Raw genomic sequence first — 25,499 nt, 5'->3', positions numbered from 1 at the left:
ACTGTTCCTTTTCCCGTGCACAGTACAATCCAGCCTGCATACAATCTAGAATCATAAACACATTTTGTTGTTTGCTTCACCAATCAGTAAGACATATTGTGAGTATATTCATTTATTCATACATTCATTTATCATTTGTTGAGCACCTTCAGTGTTCCAGGCACTATTTATCACACTTCAGATAATTGATGAACTATACAGTTAAAAGAAAAAGACCAAAAAAAGCTCTGTCCCTATAACCCTGATGGTGTATCTGAGAGACAGACATCTTTTTGTAAAATGAGTCAATTTAAAAATGACTAAAAGCCTAGTAACCTTTGATATGCACTGAAACTGCCAGTGAATTAGTCAATCAAAATGATTTGTAAGCATGTCAATTCGTGTAACCTAATATTATTGTGCTAGCCTGTTAGTAAGGATAGAGCGCTACAACAAACTCCAGATCTCTGCAGCTGATACAAGTTTATTTTTTGCTCATTTCTTAATCCAGTGAAGCCAGGAGGCTCTCCTTGGTGTTTCTTCTCCATGTGGTGACTCAGGGATTTGTAACTGTCAGCTTTTAGCTTCGTCATCTTGTAGCCCTTCAGTTCCAGGTACTTAGGTAAGGAAGTGGGACAGCATGGAAGTTCCCATGGGATATCTCCTTGCTAGAGCTAGAAGAGATATAAACCAGTTCCTTCCACATTCCATCAGGCAGACTTTAGTCTCAGTGTCCCACTGAAAGGCAAGGCTTAACAAAACTACTCCTATTTTATTAATCTGTTATAAATACCAATTCATTTCCAATTTTGTATATTTTCAAGGTGTTCTTTTTTTAATTTTCTTTAGGCTAGCTCATAGTTTTTCTATAATATTCTGCTTGTTTACCAATAGACCAATTCTTCATCAATTCATTTTTTTGTATTTGTATCAATAAATTATTTTTATCCTTAATAATTCATTCCTTCAATTTTCCTCAGATAATGTTGGTATGCTTTATCCAACAGTTTGAAATGATTGCTTGCCATATACAAAGATATATATATATATATATATATCTTTATATATAGCTTTTTCTAGTTAAATTGAGATTGTATCTTTTCTGCTAGTAACAGCTTTATCTCTCTAAAGTTTGTATTGTATGTTCTTTATTTCCAAAATTTTACAATTAGAGCTCCAGTTTTCTATGGACCTGAAAACTAATTAATTTTCACATTTCCACATAACTCTAAATTGTTTCTACTCTACAGATATAGGTGCATTAAATATATATTGACTAGTAGGATAAAGGAATCTTAAGTAAATGCACAAACAGGTATAAATTTCAACATGCAATAAAGACTGTAAAGGAAATGAACAGGTATCTGAATGATAATTAAAAATAATACTGTGAATCATTATTCACATTTGAGTAATCAAGAAAGCATCTCAGAGGAAACCATATTTAAACTGGGACCTGAATGTTAATTAGGAGCCAGGTGAGTGTAGAGTTGCAAAAGCTCTTTGTAGGCGAAAGGAAAAGCATGTCCGAATACTTTGAGACAGGAAAGGATTTGATGAATTCAAAGAACTGTAGAAAGATAACTTCCTAGAGAACATCCTGAGTTCTTTCATCAAGAATATGTGGATGGAAAATCCTGCCTCTGCCTAAAACTAAAATTGATTTTGGCCTGCCTCTCGCATATTAGTTTAGCTGGGCTTAGAATTCTAGGTTACTCAGCAACTGAAGACATTATTATATTTAATAAGGCTTCTTGTTGTTGCTGATTATAAGTTTACTGTTAGTTCCTCTCTTTATAAGTTTTTATTTCCCACAATCCGTCTGTGCTTTAATAATATCTCTTGGCCTTTTTTGTTTCTCAGTTTGTTTACAACATGTCTGACTTTCACTATATCTTTATATTTTTATTCTGCTCAATATTTTGTGCAATTTTTTTGCATTTTTTCCCCCGATAACATAGCATTGAGAGGTTGCCTTATCAACACAAAGGCAAAGTTTCACTTGGAGAAAACCACTTTTATCCTTGCTCGTTCCCTTCCTACTTCCTTCCCAGCAAGATTCAGCAGATATTTTGGGATTATAATACATCAAGCTTAAGGACAAAGACCACGTATGAGCTAAGGGTGACAAAGCAGAAAGATAAAAAGAGTCCAGTCCGTGGTGGCATTTGCTGAGATGCTCTATCTACTCTGGATTACTGACACTTCACCTTATTATTGCATTTGATAACTAACTAACTAACTTATCCTAGCCAGTTTTTCTACCTATCCTGTTATGTTTAATTAATGTATCACAAATGACTTACACATATTGTGTCTTTTAAAGGTTACAATTCTATGAAATTGCTATTGTATGCATTTTACAGATGAGGAAACTAGGACTTAAAGTTAATGAAGCTTTTTGATATTTTCTTTTTTTTTTTTTTTTTAAACATCTTTATTGAAGTATAATTGCTTTACAATGGTGTGCTAGCTTCTGCTTTACAACAAAGTGAATCAGTTACACATATACATATGTTGCCATATCTCTTCCCTCTTGCATCTCCCTCCCTCCCACCCTCCCTATCCCACCCCTCTAGGTGGTCACAAAGCACCGAGCTGATCTCCCTGTGCTATGCGGCTGCTTCCCACTAGTTATCTATTTTACATTTGGTAGTGTGATATTTTCTAAAAAACTTGAATATTATTGGGAATATTGACATAACTGATTATATGAGAGATTAGTAGATGCTCAACAAACTTTTTTTTTTGGTCAATTGCTTATGTATCTACGGTACTGAATAAGCACAAATGGCATTGAATAAACACAAACTCCAATGTGTGATATTCAGTCTATGGGCCTCACACACACATACATACACACACAATATAAGTGCCACCATGTAGCCACAATATTGTGGCTTTGCACCCTTTTTACATTACTTTCTCAGTAAAGTTTCCATCATCTATTTTCCATCCATGGTGTTTGTACTATGATATTTAATTCTATAGGATAGATCTCCCCAGGTGACAGCCATGGGACATGATGTTGGCGTTTGTGCTACCTGGGTAGCAGATTCTGAGACAGATATCAAAATGTAGGAAGTTTATTAGGGAGTACAACACCCATGGGGAAAGAGGCCAGGCAGCAAAGGGCACAGGGAGAAGTAGGACTGGGGAGAAGTGATAATAGTAATACCTCTGGATACCTCTGAAGCTGGGATAGATCTTTGGAGCTGTCCCAAATTGAGGTGAGAAGAGCAGTTCCTTCATACTTCTAAAATGACCAGGCTGCCCCAGGAAGGGAGTGTGGAGTTAGAAAGGAGGCTGGTTTTTGTTTTTTTGGGTTTTTTAAATATTTATTTATTTATTTGGTCATGCAGGGTCTTAGTTGCGGCAGGTGGGCTCCTCAGTTGTGGCATGCGAACTCTTAGTTGCAGCATACGTGTGGAATCTAGTTCCCTGACCAGGGATCAAACCCGGGCCCTGTGCATTGGGAGTGCAGAGTCTTATCCACTGTGCCACCAGGGAAGTCCCAGGAAGGAGGCTCCTTATAGCCAAGGGGAAAGGGCTGTGATCAGACATTTCCAGCAACTGGTGAAATACATCCTCTCATCCTGAAGGAGAACCTGGAGGGCACAGGACAGCATCCCCTCACAACATGTCCTCCCTGCTTATCATCCACCTTTCATAAATAGTTCCCTATCTTATTAGCTCATTGGATTATCTCTTAGTATTTGTCACAGTGGGAAAATTTGCCTGTTTAATTGTCTTTAATCTATTACCTCTACTAGGTTCTAATGTCTGTGAGGTTAAAAATTGTGTCTGCCTTGTTTGCTTTTATATATAGAATGTAGAAGCCAGTCTACATGGCACGTGGTAGACACTCAGTAAATGCTCCTTGAATGAATCACTGACAATGTGTCAAGTCTACAACGAGCACTAAAATCACTCTATACTTAACATATAAGATATTAAATGAACCCTCTGAAGATGCCACTTAAGACCACAAGAATGTTCTCCTTTTAAAGCTATTATCTGACACCAAGTATCATAAATGTTTATGAATAACACTGAATTCTGTAGAAATATACGTTCCTTTGATTTCTGTATTTCTTGAGGTAAGAATTGAAGATATAAATAGATACTGACATTTATCCTAATAAGTAGGTGGTACAAGATATTTTTCTAATGCACTTAATTTGGATGAGCTTGTAAGTTCTTTATTCAAATAGATGGATTTGATTGTAATAACCACCCAATGTGCCTGAGTCAACTTTTGAGAAGAGAAAATCTGCCCTTGTTGATAGCATTATTACTCACAGCTGGAGTCTGACAAGGCTATCAACAGACCATGAGCTAGTTATTTCCAATTTTATGTGTTTCTCTTTATTAAATATAGTTGAATCATATATTATACTGAGAATTTCAGGTTCTCTACATAACAGTGCAGTATTGTTATGCATGTTTGAAATTACAGATGGCGAAATTTCTAATTTTCTGTGGATTTTTTTAAAAACTGAACAAACAAATAACATATATAATAATACTTTAAAATTTTCTGTATGTCATTTTGTTTTTCCTTCAAATCGTTGCATATAAACTTATTTGATTCATTTTTAACCAGCGTTTCATTATGTCATTTAAAATTATAAGAAAATGTATTTTAGTTCTGGCAGCTTGGCACAATCAAAATCAGTTAAGCTTCAGTACTTCATGTATCGGCTACAATATTAATTCTAGGTAGAAAGCAATATCCTTACTTACAAGAGCATAAACAATTCATGATTTCATAAGCCATATACAGAATTTAAAACCTGCTATCAAATTCTTCACATCACTAGAAACAGAGTCAATCTATTTGAGGAACTAATGTTATTCTATCAGAAATATCTGTATACAAACACATTGTATATGCTTATTTTCTATATCGATTCAGCATTATTATTCATATAACTTATAAAAGGATTGTGAATTATATTTACTGTTCAGTTTTATAGCTTTGGATTTATAGAGGATGACATACTGACAAATACTCTCTAGTACTGTATATTTTTATATGTTTAATTTCTATTCAGATTTTTCTCTGCCAAAATAAAATATATCACATCACGGTTTTATGTATTTCTACCATTAAAAATATACTAGAATAAGCTTGCTCTAAAAATCCATATGGATCTTTATTATTGACTTATTCTCTTTTTATATGCAAATTATTAACTCTTTAAATGAACATCTATTTGGAAGCCTTCCAACTGGAGGTCTGTAAGCAAGCTACAGGGGAAATTGAGATTTCAGATAAAAGCATCAAACAAAACATATACATGGGATTATGGTTTGTGATCCTAAGTGCCTTTACTCTAACATGCATTCAAAGAAAGAACTGGGGGTGGGGGGAATCTCATCACAAGAATAACAAAAAAAAAAAATGAGTCTATAGTAGCAAAGGTCATAGCTTTGAGAATTAAGGAAGAAATCCATCTCTCTCCTGAAAGTAAAATGGGAGTGTTGATGAACTAATGGATTAAAATGTCAAAGAACCTGTGAAGTCTTAGAAGATAAGGCCTGATAACAAGGTTTAAGCCAGCCGGGATATTGTTTTGAAACAATGAAAAAAGGAGGAGTAATTTACAGCTAGTTTGGCCATAAGCAGTGTGTATAGCCTCTCAGAGACTGAATGGGGAAAATAGGAAAGACAAGAGAGAGAAGGTATGTGAAGAGTTCAGTGATAGTAGGTACTTGGCTAATACTAATCTCTTTCACCCTAAACTGATTTTTTAAAAATATCTTTACTAATGAAATAATTTTTTTTCTCCTATGTTGAAATCTAGTTTTCATCTTTTTAGAATAGAAAGTAAAAGGTATCCTATGAACATAATTAAAATACATTTGGCTATAGATACAGTTTGCTATATTTTCTCGTAACGAAATGTGCCCAAGGCCAGGCCAGGTATGCGGACCTCAGTTGTAAGCATGATTCTCCTATTGTCCCAGACTGTTGTATCAGTACCTCCAGGCATACATCTTCCTTGTATATTTTTAAGTACTTAAAAATCCTAGATCACCTCTTCCCACCCAAGGAGACGTCTCATATTTCATTGCTCGGTTAGGTTCCATCTACCCTCCTAAAACATTTACTGGCAAGAGTAAAGTTTACTACAGTTGGCATATACTAGTGGTCCTCAAACTTTATGTTGAATTATAAACATCTGGAGGGCTTGTTAAACCCAAGGTTGCTGGGCCTCAACTCCTGAGCTTCTGATTCAGTAGATCTTGGATGGAGTTCTCAGGGTATGCTGGTGCTGCAGGCTTGGGGACCACTCACAGAGAATAGACGTTGGCTAACACATATCCACCTCCTGGGCCTGAGAATAAGGTGACCTTCCCCGAGCAAATGGCCATGCAGTAGAGCATGAATGCTAGAGGTCTGCCTACGAAGATGACACGTGCTTGGGGTGGAATTGGTACTGACAAACAGCAATGTTTTTCCTTCCTTCCTTCCTTCCTTCCTTCCTTCCTTCCTTCCTTCCTTCCTTCCTTCCTCCCTCCCGCCCTCCCTCCCTCCCTCTCTCCCTCCCTCCCTCCCTTCTCTCCTTCCTTCTTCCCTCCCTTCCTCCCTTCCTCCCTCCCTCCTTCCCTCCTTCCCTCCTTCCCTCCTTCCCTCCCTCCCTCCCTTCCTATATGCACATCTCAAAGGTTCTTTTTGTTTACTTAGCTCCATTTAAACCAATCTAAGTGAATTGTACAAACCTAAAGTCAAAGCATTGACTATCTGAGAAATAATTTTACTAAATCGCAAAGGTTTTTTAGGTAGTTGCAATTGGGTGCATAATTCCTGAGGAAAAGCCATCATTTTACAGATTTGCTATAACTCTTCCATTAAGCTCTGCATTACTTTTGTGGCAAATTCTTTGTTCGCCAGATCAAGAAAATCTTTCATTAAATGCTCCATTGTCATTCCAAATAATAGAATTGTGTTCCCTACTGCATATCTTTCTGTGAAAGCATAAGGTATATAATGTGGCATTGGAAAACTGTACTCTGATTTTTGTACTCAGAAGAAAAGAGAAATCTGTTTGTATTTTAAATGTGGTTTGTGATGTAGTTTGATAAAACACTGCCATGAAGCCGTAAACTGCACTGTTACTGTGAGGCAAGGGAAGGGACCATGAGCCTGTCCCATCAACAGGGGTCTAGCGGCCTGTCCAAGCTTGCCTGTTCCCAGCTGCCCTTCGGCATTGCTCAGGTTTAAATATCAATGGTTGTGATTCTGACTCTTATGGGGGCCAGGGTTTTCAGAACAGCAGCAAGATTCCAGGAATCTCTCAGTTTCCTGGAATTTGATAGCTTGCCATGGAGGCGCGGTGGGTGGCTGGTGGGAGTGGGAGCCCTCCTCTGCCTTTTCCTCCTCCTGGCTTCCTGAGAGTGTGGTCAGCAATTTCTCTCCAGGTCCTTCGCTCTAGTCCACACCCTCTTCTCACATCTGCAGGACATCTGCCTGTTTGGTTGGAGTTCTGTGTTTCACAGAGACCAAGAGGCTGCCAGTAATCAAAATTCACTTTACATCAGCGTTTTTTTTTTTTCCTGTAATAACATGTGCTTCACACTGTTTTGCATTTTGCTTTACTTAATAGAATATTGAGAGATATCATATCAATATACAAAAGGCTGCCATATTATATTTTAAGCATTAAAAAGCTTAATGGCTTTTTATTTAATCAGCTCCATATGATGATATTATGATGATGATCTTCATTTCCTATCATTCACTATTAACATAAAAATTATGCTGTGCTACATATCCACATGCATACAGCATTTCACACAACTGTGTGTGTATCTGTAGAACACATTCCTGGAAGTAGAATGGCTGGGTTGGAGTTTTAATGCATTTTTCATGTTAAATAGTTTTGCCAACATTTTTCCATGAATGAATCTCAGTTTCTTCACATTTTACCAACAGATTATCTTATCACACATAATCTTGCCAGTCTGAAGACATGAGGAATAGCATCTTGATGTGTTTCTTTTCATTATACTTTTATTTTTGATAATTGTAGATTTATATGCAGCTGTAAGAAATAATACAGAGAGATCTATGTACCTTTTCCCCAATTTCCACCGGTGGTATAATCTTTCAAAACTATGGTAGGGTATCACAACCAGGATATTGACATCAATACAGTCAAAACACAGAACTTTTTCATCAAGACAGGGATCCCTGATCTGCCCTTAGCCACACCCACTTCTCTCCCCTCCTCCCTACCCTTGATCCCTAGCAGCCATTTCTATAATTTTGTCATGTCAATATGTTACAGAAATTGGAAAGGTTTTTCCTGAGTTTTGGGTGAAGATGAATAGCTTTCAATGTTTAACAGATATTCTATATGCTTTTCTGTGAACTCTCTCCTTCCATATTTTATATCAAGTCAATTTGTACAGACTTGATATAACTTAATATAGTAAGAGACTTGTTCCTTGTTACAACATTTTCTGTGTAGGACAAACTATTTGCTATACACAAACTGTATACTTATTGTGATTAAATTTATAATTCTATGATCTCATAATCATACTTAGAAAACCTTTCCCTATTTGGGAAACCTTTCCCTAATTGAAAAAAAGTATTTACATTTTTCTTCCAGTGTTTTCCAATGCTCTATGGCTTTTTTCTTTTTTCTTTTTACTATTAAATCTGATTCTTTTTTTATTGTTCTTATTAGAAATAGTAGTAGTATAAGATGTGAGTAAAGATCCCATCTCCAATTTTCTACCTGGTTGTCCTAAAAAAAATTTAACTTTGTGTTTTTAACTAGTAAGTGTTATGACAGTATTTTTCAGGAAATTAAAAAAATATCCTAGGACTTTCTTAAAGTATTATAACATCATGAGGAATTAGAGGTTATTTTTTTCTTCATAGTTTTAATAAAGATGATTTCAACAATGACAGTATTGTTAATTTTGCACAGCAAATTTTAGCAAAAAATTAGAAACTACATTAATTATAATGAGGCCAATTAATGTAACCTGTCAATTCATGTCTTGTAGAATGTTGATTATAACAAGATTGATTGGAGATCCAATCACTTCATGGTGGATTCACTCTGGATTTTCCCCAGGGTCAGCCCCTTCAGGTCTCTGAGCCAGATTCATGTGGTTTCAGGAGGGTGCCATTCACGGCATGAGTACAGCAGCACAAAACATTTATTTTTAAGAAAAATAATTAAAAGCAGATAGTCTGCTAACTTTAATACTTAGGCTGATTTAGCAGATGAACAGTTCTTCTTGTACTTATTTTTATTATATTTTATTCTTCATTTATGGATATGAGATTCCTCTTTTGGAAAGCATACATAAAAACTAAATTTGCATAACATGAAAAATGGGTCATTCCCTCAAGCACATAAAGAGTTGTACTGTATTTTAGCCACACAGAAATACACCTTCCACCTATAGTTATATGCTAATCATAATATTTAATTGCAGAAATGTAGAGTCCCAGGTGAAAAGATGCCTAATCTGAATTCTTCCTAAAGTGCTTTTCTATTTTTTCCAAACAAGTTGCCATTCTTCTGACTTTATCAGAGTAAACTATAAATAATGGAATCCCTGTTTTCTTTTAAAAGGAACTGTTGGACCTGCAACATGCCTACCATAAACTAAGCAGGCAGCACCAGGCAAAGACGGCAGAAATGACCCACGTCAACAACCTCATGGATCAAAATGAGGCCGAAGTGAAGAAACTGAGATTTCAAGTAGAAGAACTAAAATGGGGACTCAACCAAAAAGAAAATAAGGTATCTTATAAGTGGAACATATGTTACGTAGATTCAAAATTGCATTTGATAGCATAGAAAAAGCATTTTCTTTTTTATTAACATATGGCATTACTTGAGGTAAAAACTTCACATTTTTAAAAATTAAAATCAACAAAAAAGTGTAAGGAGAGGAAACTATTATGTAAACAACATGCTCATTTTGTAGTGTTAGTAGCGCATTTTTTATGTGTGTCCTATAGCTTCAGATATGTTTTAGCTTGGTCGTGTGGGGAGGCATGGTACCATAGGTATCATTAAAACTTGGTGTCTTAAGCTTTAATTCTATATATTATAGAAACATGATGTATGTTGTGATTACATGTTATGATATATATATTCTCCCTAGCGCTCTCTGATGTTTAAAGAATGTAGGCATCTTGTTTTGTGGTGAAAGGTCAGCTTGCTAATGGTTTATGGCATGTTTAAGAATGGGATACCTTGACAGTACACCTGCAACAGGGAGGTGCGATTTCAGCTGCAGTTACAAACCACAAAGAAATTTTTCTTGAAAGAAGCGGTCTCCACTGTCAGTGTGATAGCGTCTGCCACCCCATGGCGGCAATTACTTCAGATGGGGTTCCAGGCACGGCATCTGCTTCTAGCGGACAACTTTTGAGGCAAAAATAATTACTTCCCTGTGCTATGTGGTTGCTTCACTTTGTTATAAAGCAGAAACTAACACACCATTGTAGAGCAATTATACTCCAATAAAGATGTTAAAAAAAAAAAATTACTTCCCTGGTTAGAGAGACTGTTTGCAGATAATGCCAAACAGTTGGAAATTTAAAAAAGAAAACGGAATTGTTTTTCCAAGGGGCAATTCAGTAACAGGACACAGTCCACATTTTAAGATTTAATTTTTCATCAAAACTATTCCAGTCAAGCAAACCAGATTTTCTAATCTAATAACATCACATGAAAATAGAATTATTTGACCAGTGAGGCTCATACATCGTCCCTGATCTTACTAGGGCTGACTTGTCCATGGGCATTTCATCCTTGATGTCTCTTTTTATGAAGACATATATGTACTTTTTAATGGTGTTCATGGGTAGTGAGGCTGGACTGTGGAAGAGTAAGTCAGGAGAGGAATGTAGTAGGAAGGCTCAAGAGAGTGGTTTTGGGTTTTTATTTTCATCATAGCCATTATTCCTGTGAATACTTTTGATATAAAAGCATTTGTTGCAAGTGGTGGTAAATAACCTCTGTGTTTGCCAATATAGGCTTTAAGAAATTGCTTGGGACTGAATCATCAACAAGGAAATTGTGATAATACACAGTTTTCCGGGGCTAATAAAGTACTAGTTCCCAAAAATCTGATTCAACCATCTAATCATGTAATTTTAAAAACGGCTGTGGTCTTAAGAAGGATTCTGTTAGTTGCCCCTCCCTGTAGGAGAATCGTTCTTCTCACGTCATCAACGTCAGGCTTGGCACATGTGACATTTGCTTTGCCTGATGAGCAGAAACTCCGCGTGCCGCTTACCATCAGGGGCTTTATGAGCCCAAACGGCTCTGCTGTGCTTCTTTTCCCACGTGTCTTTTCTGCCTTGTCTCATGTCATGAGGCCAGCAGGTGCAAAGTAGACATCGCCCTCTCAGCGCGAATTCTGAAGTGGAAAGGATATGGAGCAGAGCCTTTGCTGACCCAAACGGATCCACATGGGTAAAAAAAAATCAATATTTGCTGTGATAAGCCCCTGACATTTTGGATTTGTTTGTTGCTATAGGAAAACTTAGCTAAAGCTGACTGGTATGGTCATTCAAACAAAAACAGCATTTTAAAATTATATTACATTGGCTCCAGTGCCAGAAGTAGGTGGTGAGAAAACTTATTGGAGGTTAGAATGATGGCAATGCATTTTATGGAGTCTTGAAAGGTTTGGTACATTATATCCTATAATACCTTGGAAAGCTGATGATGGACAGAATGAGCTTGTGGTTTTTAGATGAATAGGTATGTAGCTAGTATTTCTTGTTTGCTATTGGTGTGTTTGACAAGTGCCTAAGAGAGAGAGGAACTCAGAAAAGACTTGTCGAATTTTCAGAGATATGTAAAATAATACAGAAATTTAAGTAGTTCTGTGACTGCCAGGGCCTGATCTTCATTTGCAAATGGTAATACGTAAAACTAAGGATGGCTTTGAACAATAAACATCAATTAAGGTTAGGCAAGAACCAATTCAACGGTGTGGCCTTCAAGCCTGTTTTTAAAAGCTCTTAATTAAGGTCATTTTGTGTAAATCCTTGAAGCTGAACACAATGGCACAGGGAGAAGAGAATGAGATTGTGCTTCTCTCAGAACATCCCACAGGTTCAAGGCAACTGCAGATAGCTCAGAGACAATAGAATGTCTCCCAGAGAACTGCAGATGGGACAGCTGACCTGTGGTATTTGCTGGAATCAAAAGAAAAAAGGACTTGTTTTTGTGAAAGATATGCTGGCAAATGAGCTTCCAGCCTGGGATAAAATAGACTGATTTCTCAGGATTTGAAAGAACTCTTCATTCCTCCAAACTTCTCGGACAAGGAGCTGGCTGAGCATGCTGTCAACACCTGAGAAGGAGTAATGTCCAGAGCCATATTCAAATAAGGACATGGTGAATAATGCCAAAGGACCACCTAGAGAACAAGGACCATGGAGAACTACAGACTAGGCAACTATTATCAGGGAGGAGAACCCAGGCCAGATAAAGGAGCATTCCCCATGAGCAGAATAGGAGCTCCTTGAAACATCTGCAAAGTTAGATTTCATAAGTATTTTCTATTTTCTTTTCTACATGGAAGTTTTTATTGCAGTTTTCTTGTCCTAGTTTCACTATAGTATACTGGGTGTGTGAGGGAGGAGGGTATAAATTACTTGCCTTTTGAGTACGTAGATTCTGGAGCAAGAGAACGTGTATTGAGATCTGACATAGCTATGAGATCTTTGAGATCAAGGCTGTGATTGGAAGGTTGCTTGGGTAATTTCTCTTGGAGAAAGGGTGAAAATTTTTGAATGCTGAAGGGAGGAAAACAAACATTTGTGACCAGGAAGATGGGCTGTGTTGTACTGTATGTGAGAGCAGGAATGAGTGAAAGGGTATGTGTGTGTATTTTAATACTTGTTGCCCCATCTGTGGGAGGAATATAGTTCCCAAGCATAAATGGTGGGCATGGTCCTGTGAGGTCTTTGGCAAATGGAATTTGTGCAGCTTTGAAATAGAATCTTTTGGAACTATAATTCCATATGGATAAGTATTTGGACATATTTCATATCTGAAGCTTCAAAATAGATGCATTGAAATATATGTTCAAAACATAAAATAGTTCAGTGTTCTGCACCTCTACATCCAATCAGTTGATCACCGCAGAGGATTGATCCAAAGCACGATCAACTCATATGGGTATTGTAATCTGGATTATTTAATTGCAGTTGTCAGTCTTCAGTTTTTCTTTGATTAAAGGTCATACACTTTCTGGTGGCTGGGAATGAAAATATTTCTCATGGAAATAAGATTTTGCATTAGATAGCAGTCAACATTTCTATAATTTGACTTATCATAGAGAAGCAAAGGAAATTCTGTCAGTTTCACTGCTGAGCTTTTTAATTTCATAGTAACAAATTCTTCAAATTGCAATTAGTTGAAATTAATGTTTAATTGGAACTGTCAAATATAAAGTTCCCAACTCCCACAAGTCAACAAATTTTAAATAAATGAAAATGAGATATTAATCCTCTATATTGAAAAGAGAAATAGACACTTGGGGGCCCATAAGAGAAAACCCAGGGTCTGATTAAAGAAATGAGCAAATTAAAAAATTCTTTTTGGATGAGTTGCTTTTCTTTAAACAAACTTACCAAAAAAAAAAAAAAATCTAATTTGATGTGTATTTGTTAGAAGTCAAACATTCTTTTCTCATCATTTCGTTGAAGCCATTATGTGATGGCAAAATTTAATTGAGACTTCATTATTGTATTGCAGAACTAATTACACATATATCCACATTAAAATACCAAAATAACTGACCACTTTAATAAATATGGTGGGAAAAACAGGCTAATGAATAATATAATGATGCAATAACCAAAGTTGGTAGAGATGGAACAGATAGTACCTAAGAAGCAAGGAGTATAATATAAACAATTACTAAGACACATGGGTGCTCCACACTGTACAACTAGTATCAAGAAGACTGAAGGACTGAATGAGATAAGGCTTGCCAAGGAATATTTTAAATTTTGTAAAACAGTACTATATCATATAAAGAAGGAAAAATAAAAAAATCAACTATCATAACACCATCGTATCATATTACTTCAGTGTATATTAACTTCTAATGCCTAGGCAATTTTATGCAGAATTGCAGTCATCATTTGAAATAATATACTCTGCTTTACCAGTTACCATAATCAGTTTTCCTGCTGCTATGTAGTTTTCATACTTGGTATTTCAAGGGGTGGGATAATATTTATTTCCTTGGATATAAATTTATTTAATCAACCAAGCCTCCTTTACTGAAGGTTGTTTGGATTTTTTTCTCAACATAACTCTACCATGACTACTTTCATGTACAGTTGACCCTTGAACAACATGGGTTTGAACTCTGTGGGTCCACTTAATATGAAGATTTTTTGATAGTAAATACTACAGTTCTACCCAGTCCGTGGTTGGTTGAATCCGCACACATGTAGGGCCAACTCTAAGTTATAGGATGATGAACTTCTAAGCTGTTCAAGATTCAACTGTATAGACCGTTTTTCCCCATTGGAAAAAAAAGTTTTCTAAGTGGAATTATTGGGTTTAAAGGATATGAATATAATATGACTCTTGATATATTCAGAATTACTAATTTTCTTTGCTTCTCAGTGATAGGTCAAATTGTAGAAACGTTGGCTGTTATGCAAAATCTTAACTGCATCTTAACTGATGCAAAAGTAAGTTAAATCTCAAATGATTTGTTTATAAAGCTAAGAGTTTAATCACTCAGTTTGCTGAGTTGTTAATTTGATTTACTCTCAATTTCAGTTTCTTCTTTTTGTTAAATTCTTTTCCCTTAGTGTAGCTCAATACTTACTCTTATTTTCTCTATTTATATTTTAGTAATAGGTTGTATTAGTAAGAGGACTTTAAAAATACTTAGTGACTATTTTGTGTTAAAAGAGTTGTAAATCAGGGCTCAAGTAGTTCTTAGCCCTTAGATGCCTACAATTCACAAACCAAGCAGCAGAGGGTGAGAGTTAGCCTACAGTAATTGACAAATAAAAGTCCTATGGTGAGGGAAAAAGAATCACCTAACTTTTAGATGACATTCCTGCTTTCAGAAATTCATGGATTTTTTTCATAAAACTGAAATTTGATATAAGTGCTCAGCACAATTGTAAGTCAAATATAGCTATAGATAAAATATATTCCCAGTGTAAAGGTCAAAGTCTAATATGATTTTCTAACCTGTCTGTGCAATAAATACCCTTTGGAATATTTATTTTTTTTTTCAGATATTTAAAAAAAATTTTATTTTACATTGGAGTATAGTTGAATAACAATGTTGTGTTAGTTTCAGGTGTACAGCAAAGTGATTCAGTTATACATATACATGTATCTATTCTTTTTCAAATTCTTTTCCCATTTAGGTTATTACAGAATATTGAGTAGAGTTCCCTATGCTAAAAAGTAGGTCCTTGTTGGTTATCTATTTTAAATACAGTAGTGGGTATATGTCAATCCCAAACCCCCAATTTATCCCTCCCCCCCACCTTTCCCCTTTGGTAACCATAAGTTTGTTTTCTGAGGCTGTGAATCTGTTTCTGTTTTGTAAATAAGTTCATTTGTATCTTTTTTTTTAGACTCTGCATATATTTGTCTTTGTCGGTCTGACTTACTTCACTTAGTATGATAATTTCTAGGTCCATGCATGTTGCTGCAAATGGCATTATTTCAGTCTTTTTAATGGCTGAGTAATATTCCAGTGTATAAATATACCACATCTTCTTTATCCATTCATCTGTCAATGGACATTTAGGTCTTCCATGTCTTGGCTATTGTAAATAACACTGCAGTAAACATTGGGGTGCATGTATCCTTTTGAACAATGGTTTTTCTCTGGATATATGCCCAGGAGTGGGATTGCTGGATCATATGGTAGCTCTATTCTTAGTTTTTTAAGGAACCTCCATACTGTTCTCCATAGTGGTTGTACCAATTTACATTCCCACCAACTGTGTAGGAGGGTTCCCTTTTCTCCACACCCTCTCCAGCACTTATTGTTTATAGACTTTTATGGTGGCCATTCTGACTGGTGTGAGGTGATATCTCATTGTAGTTTTGATTAGCATTTCTCTAATAATTAGTGATGTTGAGCATCTTTTCATGTGCCTTTTGACCATCTCTATGTCTTCTTTGGAGAAATGTCTATTTAGGTCTTCTGAGCATCCTTTGATTGAGTTGTAAAAATACTAATACTCAAGCCTCATCTCCAGTAGCCGAGTCAATTTTTATGGGTGGGGCCTGTGCATGAGTATTTTTTAAAAGCTTCTCAAATGATTCTAATGTCTAGTGAAATATCAGAACCACTGGTCTAATGAGAAAAGCCTGCCACCATTGAGACTCAAATTCATAACTTTGGTCCCCACTGAACACATGTGTTTACTGTAACAGATTTTACTAGTAGAGCATAAATGAAATGGCTTGCTACAGAAATGAGGCTCTTAGTCCATTGTAGTCTACCTGTAGCATTGTAATGTGCAAAACAAATTGATATGTCTTCTAGTTTTGAGAGAAATTCAAAAGATAAAAAATCACTTAAACAGATGGAAAGAATAGGTACTATTGAGCACTGTAAGTTCACTCTCAAAGTGCTAGTGTTTTGCTAAATGCATTGTGTGTGTGGCTTCACACTTAGCAATTATAACCTTATTACTGCTTAGCTAATTCTGGCCTCACATTTTAATGCTTCTGGTGTCAAAAAGGTGAATCTTTTCAAAAGTCTGATATCATCAGCAATGATGAATGTGAGAGACACTTTGTTTAAACCTACAGAACATTAATTATCTAAATTAACAGCTGATTTTTAAGCAAGCCTTTATTTGGAAGGACACAGGAATTCTTTCCCAGCCTGAAATGTATTTTGGTGAAGTCTCATTAATTTACACCCTGCTAATTTTAAGATTGTGAGAATAGCTATAGACTGAAATTCACATTTATCTATGGAAAAGATCTGGTAAGTGTTTCAGGTTAAGATTAAAAAAATAATAATAAAGAGGCCAGTTTCAGGTTCACATGGGGACACAAGCGGTAACCACAGACCCAGTATCTGAACTGAACTGTAAAAACCAGCCCAGTTCATTTAATATTAATTACTTCCTAACCTCTGTGTTAGATGTTAGAATATACTTGAGTGAGTTCTTCCCAAGAAGAGGTTTACAGTGTGGCTGGGGATAGTCCAACATAAATGTCTGAAGTTAAATATAGCAAAATAAATGTCAAGATAGTGGTATTTACAGGTTGCAGCGGAAACAGGTGGCCATGTTTCTTTTCCTTCCAGTGCTTAAGGGCTATTTGTAATTATGCATTTAATTATTTGTTGTCTGACACCCCAACTGGAATATATGGGCAAGGACCAGCACAGTCTGTGCCTCTAACTGGGCCAGCATCAGTAGAGCGGTCTCTTCAGTACCAAGTACTTCAAAACTTCAACCCCCTGGGGCATATAATCTATTGATGATACTGCTTTTTCACTGTCACTTATCCGCTTCCATTTCTGATTTCACTCCTTGTCCAAAAATGTGATGTCTCTACATTCCCTTCACTGCATATACCTTAATTTCCTTGCCCCCATATCCTTTGTAGACATTCACTTGTAAAACTCGAGCTCTGCCTCATCATTGAATGCAACCTTCTGCTTCATCAGCTGTGCATGTGGCACGAAAGAACCTAGCGCTGTGGTAAGAGGTCTTGGTTTATATTCATGATCACTAGTCTCAAGTAGCATCTTAGCATTCCAGCATTAACTTTTCTAAATGACTGTTTCACTTCCTATCTCTATTCTAATCCCTCCTCACTCCTCCATACTCTCAGATGATAATCTTTCTTCTGAATTTACTGACAAACAAAAACAAACAGGAATGTGGAATACAGAATATTTACACACTCTCACCATCACATCTACCAAATTAGCTATATCAGTTGGAACCATTACATTCTGCTTACATATCTGATACTATGGATTAACTTCTTATCTTCACAACCTTCATTCTGTCTCTAATCACAGCAGTGATACTTCTGACCACTGCCTCTTTACCAATGGAAAAGTTCTCAAGACCACAAATGTGCTACATACTTCTAAAGCCAGTGCTCCATTCTTGGGCTTCGTCTTTCTCAAAATATCATAATAATTTGACACAATCAGTCCCATTCTTAAAGTAACGTACTCTCTCGGCGTCTAGAAAAATCAGTGTTTCTTGGGTTTCACCTTCTTCTGCCCTTCTTGATCTCAATCTTGATTTCTCTTCATGTCTTCAGTTCTACATGTGAGTGTCTTATCCTTTCATTTATTCTGTGCCTACCTACACTCACTCCAAAGGTGATATCTTCAAACCTCATGGCTTTAGATGCCATCTATATGCTGACAACTCTCAACTTTATATCTTTAAACCCACTTCTCTAGCTGTTCCATTACTCAGGCAAAACAATTAATCATTTTTAACTCCTCTCTTTCTCACTTATTCCATATTAAATCAATCCTCACATTCTTTAAGTCCTATATTCCTAATATATCACAAAATGACCACTTATCACCACCCTCATAACTGCCAGCCTTGCTCAAGATGACATTATCTTTTGTCTGTTCGACACTAATGCAAGATGTTAATAATAGGGGAAACTGGGGTGGGGATGTGTGTGGGGCAGGCATAGGGCCTACATGAGGACTATTTATTTTCCTCTCAATTTTTATGTAAATCTAAAACTGCTCTAGAAAATAAAGTCTATTAAAATCCCTAAAAATCTTACATGCTAAAAGTCTATTAAGTCTGTAGTCAGTTAAACATTTCTAGTGGTATAACATTTAACTTCAGTATCTATACTACTGAACAAATTGCATTTCCTTTTAATTACTAAGTAAACAAAATTAAATACTTTATAGCATATTGTCTGTTAGCAGAATATGGTCTTCTTTGGTAAAAACCCTCAGTTTAAATACAGTGTCTTCAAAAGTAGAAATATAATTGCCTTCCTAAATTTAGGAGAAGTAGGGCTGTTTTTTTATGCAAGTACAGTAACTATAGTGGTATCCTATATTGATGGCAATTTTTCACAAAATTCCCTGAATAACAAAAAGTAAACAAATAGCCCAGGACATTCTGAATTGTAGTCTTTAGCGAATGCAACATTTCTTTGATGTTTACAGTTTATTTTTAAAACTAGAAGTCTCTATTACATAAAATATTTATTGTCATTTTAATGTAGAATATTTAAGGTATTAATAGTTAAATCAGTTTATGTTTATCCAAACTGAGGAAAAATTGGAATTCCAAGGAGTTGCATGATCTTTATTTCACGAAGTAGCTGTAAAAAGTCTTACATTGGCCTATCTACATGGGATGTATTCACTTGATGACCTAGGTATGAAGGGCAAAATGGGCATGTTGAGGGAAAAAAAAAAAAGGCAGTAAATAGCCTGTTGGATGACCAATAGATTCAGGAATTTTTCCAGTACATTTCCCACTTCATTAATTTATATGCATTCAGGGCATGTCAGTTTGCTTTCATTTATTTGCTTACCTAATAGTTCTTTATCAGGAGGCTAAATGTGCTAGAACGTGCACACTATTAGTGGAAGAAATCTCCATTATTTACAGATATTCTTAGATGAATTGGACAGCAGCATTCCAAGCTGGTAGCTTTTAAAGCATGTATTGCTGTGTGATATTCTAAATATGAGAAGCCTTCATTCTCCACCAGGTTGGATAATGTGCTTCCTCATTTATATATATAACCTATACACAAGGAGGTTTGAGTCAGATATTTGAGAATATTTTTCATACTGTTTCTAGAAACTTCTAGCCAAATGCAAAGTAAACCAATCATGTTTGAACTCATTCAACTTAGAATGTACTTCATTGGGAAAACATTCTTTAAACCAGCAGTTCTCAACTCTGAAAGTCCTAGACAATTTTTCTGGAGGTCTGTGAGGTCAAAACTGCTTTCATAATAACTTAAAGATGTGTTTCACCCTTTTTACTATATTGACTTTGTTTTGATAGTACAAAATAAATGGCAGGTAAATCTGTTTACAGTTGGTTCTAGTGACTCAGATGGTGGGCAGTGATTATGTTCAAAGAAAGGTGCAAGGAAATATTTTGAAATTTTGGAATCTGAACGTTACTCTAGTGAAAGAATGCTTACTACTGTCTCATTGGTTTTCATATGTACAGAATTAGAATTCTGTTTTAAGAAATGTGCTCTACATATCTGTTTTCCATCTTTATTCCATCAGCACTAAGTCTCCTTTGACTTTCGTAATATTACTAAGGCTATGATGGCAGGGATGCATTGCAATTAAAGTGTGCCAGCTTTATTCTACTTACTATTTAGGAGAAGAAATATTTTCTTCATATTTTAATACTGTATAAATTTTGTAAATCATGACTACATTTCCATTTACTTATTCCTTGCTGTTATTTAAAATAGATTTTTCCCTATCATCACTGTTAAGCTAAGTTGATCATAAACATTCTCTACTAGGAAATATGTAAAACAAAACATTTAAATATTTTTCTATATTTTAAAACACTTATCCTACTGTGTCATTAACTTTTTTCTTATATTAAGCAATCCAGCTACTGCTATAACCGTAGATTATTTTAGATAACAGTCATCAAAATTATTCAGAGGAAATTAATCAAAGTTTCTTGGTGAAGAGATTTCTGGAATGATATGGCTGTTGGTTCAGTTACAAAATAACCAAAATTATAATAGACAGTTGCAGAAGTTTGGAACTTAGAAGCTTAAATATAATTCAACAAATAACGAGGTGTCCATTTCTGTTTCAGAAACATTTTTAGAAACATTGCACTTTTGGAATCTCTTCTGGTTCTTTGAAACTTCCATAAGAAGTGGCCGATACCATGTTTATAGGTTATGTATGCAGAAGTTCATTCCCAAGTCAGTTTGCATCTTCTCTTTAAAGGAAGAGTATAATATTTTAATTATAAAGTTTTCTATTTGAATCTTATTCAATTAAAGAAGGACTTTGTTCCATCTTAACTTTCCACTGCAGGAAAGCAATCCATTATAAATGCAGTTAGGTGCCTATAAGTGAAACAGTTTCATTCATGGAGAAGTTGCAGGGTAAGTAACTTCCACTCCATATGTTTTTGTCATTTTGGAAAATTGTAATCTGGAAAGATATTTGTATGATAGAGGAAAACATTTCTTCCTTTTATCATTATAATTATCCCTCTTATCATTATAGTCCTTTTCAAACACTAAGAGGTTTTCTTCTGAATAAAAACTGATTATTAGATTATGATGTCCTCCCTATCCTCTGTGGGAAATTAAGCATTAGTCCTTCGATTTATCAATCAAAAAATATCACTTGTTTCCCCTTCTCTTAACATACATATCTTACTGTATTTTTGTAGTCTGTTTATTTATAAAACATATTTTTGAAGACTTTTTCTTTTCTACGTATTCTTTTCATGAATTTTATTTTGAAATAACATTGTATCTCTTTCTAATTTTGTATATCTAATTCTTGTTTTAATAAGAGCTTGAGCCTTAGTTGTAATCAATTAACTAAGAGTAATTACTGGTTTTTAAATATTCCTTTAGTTTCTAACTTGTTTTTCTTTGTGGTTTTTTAGATACAAGTCATGTGGCTTTTAATAAGATTGCCATTTTCTATGTTTTATAAAGGTTTCACCACGTATTTGTAGAAACAGATTTTTCTGACTCACTAGCAGGTTGTCACCTGTGTAGATGGCCTATAGGGTGGCAGGCACTGTCTTAATACCTAGGCTGAATTGCTAGAGTACAGAGCCATGAGGAAGAGTTTCCAAATCCTGTTATAATAAGTAAAATTGAGTAGTTTTGTACTGAATATTCTTGTTCTTAATGTTTACATTCCTTTAACAGTTTTACAATTCTAATCACGTTTCATCTTTGCATTTCTGTAACTGATGTTTCTGCAATTTCCTTTTCTTTTGGTTAAAATAACGAGGAATAACAGTATTTTTATACCCATGTTCAACATTAGTTGGAGATTAAGCCTGGTGATTCAAGACCTGTGATAAAAGATTAAAACTTGGGACAAAAATGGCAATTCCATTTCTTTCATTAAGTTTCATGATGCTGGAATTCACTCCAATATCCAAAGGCAAAGAGGCACATAGCCCAGTGCTCTTAAAAAGCTTCCTTCTGAAAGCAGACATCTGTTGTGTGTTGAGCAAAATGAAACAGGGAAGGAAGGATTGTTTGTTCCCTGGGTACTTTATTAGTGTTCTCTACTATTCAGATTCTCAAAGAGGAATGTGGGAAATATATACATCATGGTGCTGACCAAATACAAGTGCTGCTGTCATGAAAATTAATATTATTTGACAATGTTTTGTCTTCCTTTGATGTTAGACAAGATATTATTATTCTCTGCACAAACACTTTAGCATATCGGTCAGGTTAATGCAACTTGAAGTCAGTTTTAATAAAGATCAGTATCAAAACCTTTGTGAGATACCAGTTACAAATTAAATACACTTAGTGTTTTCTCACACATCTTGATGAGACTTTTCTACTCTATGGAAATAGATGCCCTATAGTTGTCTGTAATTTGGATAAAATTAACACCAATTAAGTGTCCCTTATCAAGAAACCACACCATAAACACTTGTAATATTGCTGCCCCAGGTGATCCAATGGAATCCTGAAGTGTTCTCTCAACTACAAATTTGTCACATAATATCATAGCTTTGATTCTACAGTTGCTATGGTACCCTGAACAAATACTCAGTATTAGTCTCTCAGGACATGAATTAAGAATCATCAGTATTGTAGGATGTTAAGTGCTTAGCTCCCACTGACCATGATGCTGGTTTAATTTATTGAAAAGAAAAGAAAAATGACTCTGAGCTGAAATAAACTGTTTAATAGAATGCTTTGTATATAAATAAATAGTCACATAAGATTATCTAGGTCAATACATGTTAAAGCAATGCCAATAATTGTTAGACTTATTAAGGCATCAAGTCATCCAATTCTTGAATATTGCAAAAGTTCATTATATAGAGACAAAGCAATGAAATATTCTAGATTCAAGCGATACTATTATTTAAGATAACATTCTTAAGAGCTCTGGAATCCTTGGATATATTCAATTGGCTTAATTCTATTGTAGATACCCTAGAATTAATTTTGATTTGGCTTAATATATAAATATTATAGCAACTGAAATATATGCCATATTTACTCTTATTGTGTTTAACATCTTTATTGAGATCTAATTCATATACACTTTTTTTTTTTAAACATCTTTATTGGAGTATAATTGCTTTACAATGGTGTGTTAGTTTCTGCTTTATAACAAAGTGAATCAGTTATACATATACATATGTTCCCATATCTCTTCCCTCTTGCGTCTCCCTCCCTCCCACCCTCCATATCCCACCCCTCTAGGTGGTCACAAAGCACCGAGCTGATCTCCCTGTGCTATGCGGCTGCTTCCCACTAGCTATCTATTTTACATTTGGTAGTGTATATATGTCCATGCCACTCTCTCACCCTGTCACATCTTACCCCTCCCCCTCCCCCTCCCCATATCCTCAAGTCCATTCTCTAGTAGGTCTGTGTCTTTATTCCCGTCTTGCCACCAGGTTCTTCATGACCTTTTTTTTTCCCTTAGATTCCATATATATGTGTTAGCATACTGTATTTGTTTTTCATATACACTTTTAAAGTGTTCAATTCATTGGTTTCTAGTAAAATAGAGTTGTCCCACAATTACTACAATCTAAGTTTAAAACATTTTTGTTATCTCAAAAAAGAAAACACAAACCCATTATCAGTCATTCCCCATTCTCCCTATACCCCCAGCCCTTGGCAACCACTAGCCTACTTTCTATCTCTGTGGAGTTACCTATTTCAGAATAGGTAACTCCTATTCTATAGATTCTATATTCTATAGAATCATAGAATATATGGCCTTTTGTGACTGGCTTCTTTCACTTAGTATAGTGTCTTCAAGGTTCATCCATATTGTAGCATGGATCAATACTTCATTCTTTGTATGGCTGAATAATAGAGCATTGCATGGATATACCACATTTTTTCTTCATTTTTCAGTTGATGAGTATTTGGGTTGTTACACTCCTTGTCTACTATGAATAACGCTGTTATGAACATTCATTTACAAGCTTTGTGTAGATGTATGTTTTTATTTCCCTTGGATTGCTGGATCATACGGTAACTCTATGTTAACTTTTTTTTTATTGGGGTATAGGTGTTTTACAATGTTGTGTAAGTTTCTATTGTACAGTGAAGTGGAATTCCCTGTACTATATAGCAGGTTCTCATTAGTTATCTATTTTATACATATTGGTGTATATATATCAATCCCAATCTTCCAATTCATCCCACGTCCCCCTTCCCCCCTTGGTATCCAAATGTTCATTGTCTATGTCTGTGTCTCTATTTCTGCCTTGCACCAAACTCTTTTCCACAGTGGCTGTACCATTTTACATTCTCACAAGCAATGTTTGAGGGTTCCAATTTCTCTGCATTCTCACCACCACTTGTCAGAGTTCATCTTTTTTATTAAAGCCAACCTCGTGGAGGTGAAGTGGTACCTTATTGTGGTTTTGATTTGAATTTCCTTATTGTGGTTTTGATTTGAATTTCCTTAATGACTAACAATGCTAATCCTGTTTTCATGTACTAATTGGTTATTTGTATATTTTCTTGGGAACAACTTATTCAGATTCTTTGTCCATTTTTAAAAAAATATTGAGTTGTGTTTTTTGTATATTCTGGATATAAATCCCTACTCAAATACATGATTTGCAAATATTTTCTCTCATTACATATATTGTCTTTTCAACCTCTTGATAGTTTCATTTGAAGCATAAAACTTTTAGAAATAATTTTAATCAAGTCCAATTTGTTTTTTCTTTTGTTGCTTGTGCTCTGCTGTTTTGTGTAAAAAACATTGACTATTTCAATGTCATGAAGATTTACTCCCGTGTTTTCTTAGAGTTTTATAGTTTTAGATATATTTAGGTCTATAATTCATTTTGAGATAATTTTTATAAATGAGGTGAGCATAATTCAAAATTATGCTTGTGGATATCTAATTGTCCTGGAACTATTTGTTGAAAGGATAATTCTTTGCCTCACTGAAGTATCTTGACACCCATATCAAAATCCAGCTGACCCTGGACTCTTGATAGACATTTAGGTCAATGGAATAAAAGTGTATCCTTCTGCCAGTAAAACATTGTCTTGATTACTACAGTTTTAGTTAAGTATTGAAATCAGGAAGTGTAAGTTCTCCAGATTTATTCTTCTCTTCTAATTCTTCTGTTCCTGTTTTCATACTTTTGTTGTTGGTAAGAATGTTGAGCTTTATCACAGATTTATCCACATGTGTTCCCAAAGAGAAGGAAATACTGGCACTAAAGTACAGCTACTTGGAAAATTATTCTGGGTTGGTTTTTTTGTTTTGTTTTGTTTTTGTTCGTTTTGTTTTGGTCACTA

General features: G+C 35.2%; 1 protein-coding gene across 1 annotated transcript in view; it reads left to right on the top strand.

The window, feature by feature from the left end:
- CCDC102B (coiled-coil domain containing 102B) overlaps positions 1–25,499 on the top strand; it is a 176,730-nt gene that overhangs the window by 143,409 nt on the left and 7,822 nt on the right. The window contains exon 6 of the mRNA XM_061169220.1: positions 9,585–9,755. Coding sequence (XP_061025203.1) covers positions 9,585–9,755 — 171 coding nt within the window. The remainder of the gene's footprint in view (positions 1–9,584; positions 9,756–25,499) is intronic.

This window comes from Eubalaena glacialis, chromosome 15 (genome assembly GCF_028564815.1).
Source record: "Eubalaena glacialis isolate mEubGla1 chromosome 15, mEubGla1.1.hap2.+ XY, whole genome shotgun sequence".
Taxonomy (NCBI): domain Eukaryota; kingdom Metazoa; phylum Chordata; class Mammalia; order Artiodactyla; family Balaenidae; genus Eubalaena; species Eubalaena glacialis.
Note: the sequence above shows the minus strand (reverse complement) of the source record. Positions and strands in the feature narration are given on the sequence as shown.